Source organism: Plasmodium cynomolgi (genome assembly GCF_000321355.1).
Source record: "Plasmodium cynomolgi strain B DNA, scaffold: 1209, whole genome shotgun sequence".
NCBI lineage: Eukaryota > Apicomplexa > Aconoidasida > Haemosporida > Plasmodiidae > Plasmodium > Plasmodium cynomolgi.
Genome location: NW_004193206.1, coordinates 1 through 1,260, shown reverse-complemented (window position 1 = coordinate 1,260; position 1,260 = coordinate 1). Strand labels below are relative to the sequence as shown.

General features: G+C 27.7%; 1 protein-coding gene across 1 annotated transcript; it reads left to right on the top strand.

The window, feature by feature from the left end:
• Window positions 1-405: 405 nt before the first annotated feature.
• On the top strand, window positions 406-752 carry PCYB_007210 (hypothetical protein; the record flags this gene model as incomplete). Its single annotated transcript, XM_004228142.1, has 1 exon — window positions 406-752. A coding segment is annotated over one exon (347 nt), but the record flags the coding sequence as incomplete, so codon positions are not given.
• Between the last annotated feature and the right edge of the window lie 508 nt (window positions 753-1,260).

Sequence of the window (1,260 nt, the reverse complement as noted above, 5' to 3'; positions counted from 1 at the left end):
CATTATATTTATATAGTAGCCTCTTCTCGTGAAAATAATTTAATTCAAGAAAATTATATGATAAATTAGAAAATGGCATTAAACGTACTTATTACGATGAGTATTGTGGTACACCTCAAAATCCAAAGCATGATAGACATGTAAGACGTGTTTGTTCAACTATTTTAAATTATTTAAAAAGTAATAATGTATCAGATAATGGCGGAATCAAGTTCAATATATGTAATCTTTTAAATTATTTGGCATATAGTACATTAAATTGTCTTTATCATTCAAAGAAAAGGACAGAAGTAAATGATGCTTATAATGTAATAGAAAATATATGGAAAGTACGTATTAATGATAGTAGTAGTGAACATGATTATAAGAAATGTGAACCTAATCAAGTTCTTTTTAGTTACACAGATTGGAAGAAAAGAATTATTTGAATACTACGTCGATAATGATGGAATTATATCAACCGCTAAATTTTATAAGACAGGGTGCAATGATTATTATAAATATGTTAAGTACAAAGAAAGGCTCTATTATTATATTATGAATCTATTTTCTATCTCATATAATGTTGGCTATCCAAATTTTTTTGTGAAATGTAAAGAGTACCATCCAGAAAATGTGTTACCTGAGATTATATGTTACCACGATATGAAAAAAAGAAAAATCAGCAAGCACAAGTTAATGCACAAGATCAAACACAAGCACAAAAATAGCACCCTCACCCCCTCTCCAAACATGTATTACAGAAACTCATGATTCCATTACCTCCACTGGTACAAAAGACGGCAAAGCTTTTCTTGGAGTACTGGTAACATCTATGACCTCTGTTACTTTATATAAAGTATGAGCATAATTATTTATTACACATAATTTTTGTATTCTTGTTAAATACTTACATATTACATGTCTATATACAATTATAAATATGTTACATATGTTTTAGATTATTTTTTTACATACAAGTTTACACCCTTAGGAAGACCTTTACGAAGTGCGTATGGATCTAACAGAAATATTGTAAGTAGTCTAAATGGACTCGACAATGGATTATTTGATTATACAGCAAAATTATTTAATCCATATTTAGGTGATGGCGAAGAACATTATATAGGATACCACCTAGCATAATGTTTCTACATACATGTGGATAACAATATTAATTTCCTATAAAGAAATACCACGATCATATATAAATTTGATGCAAAAACAATTATTTTGATAATTTAATAACATAATACCGCAAATTAAATAAACACTCATACA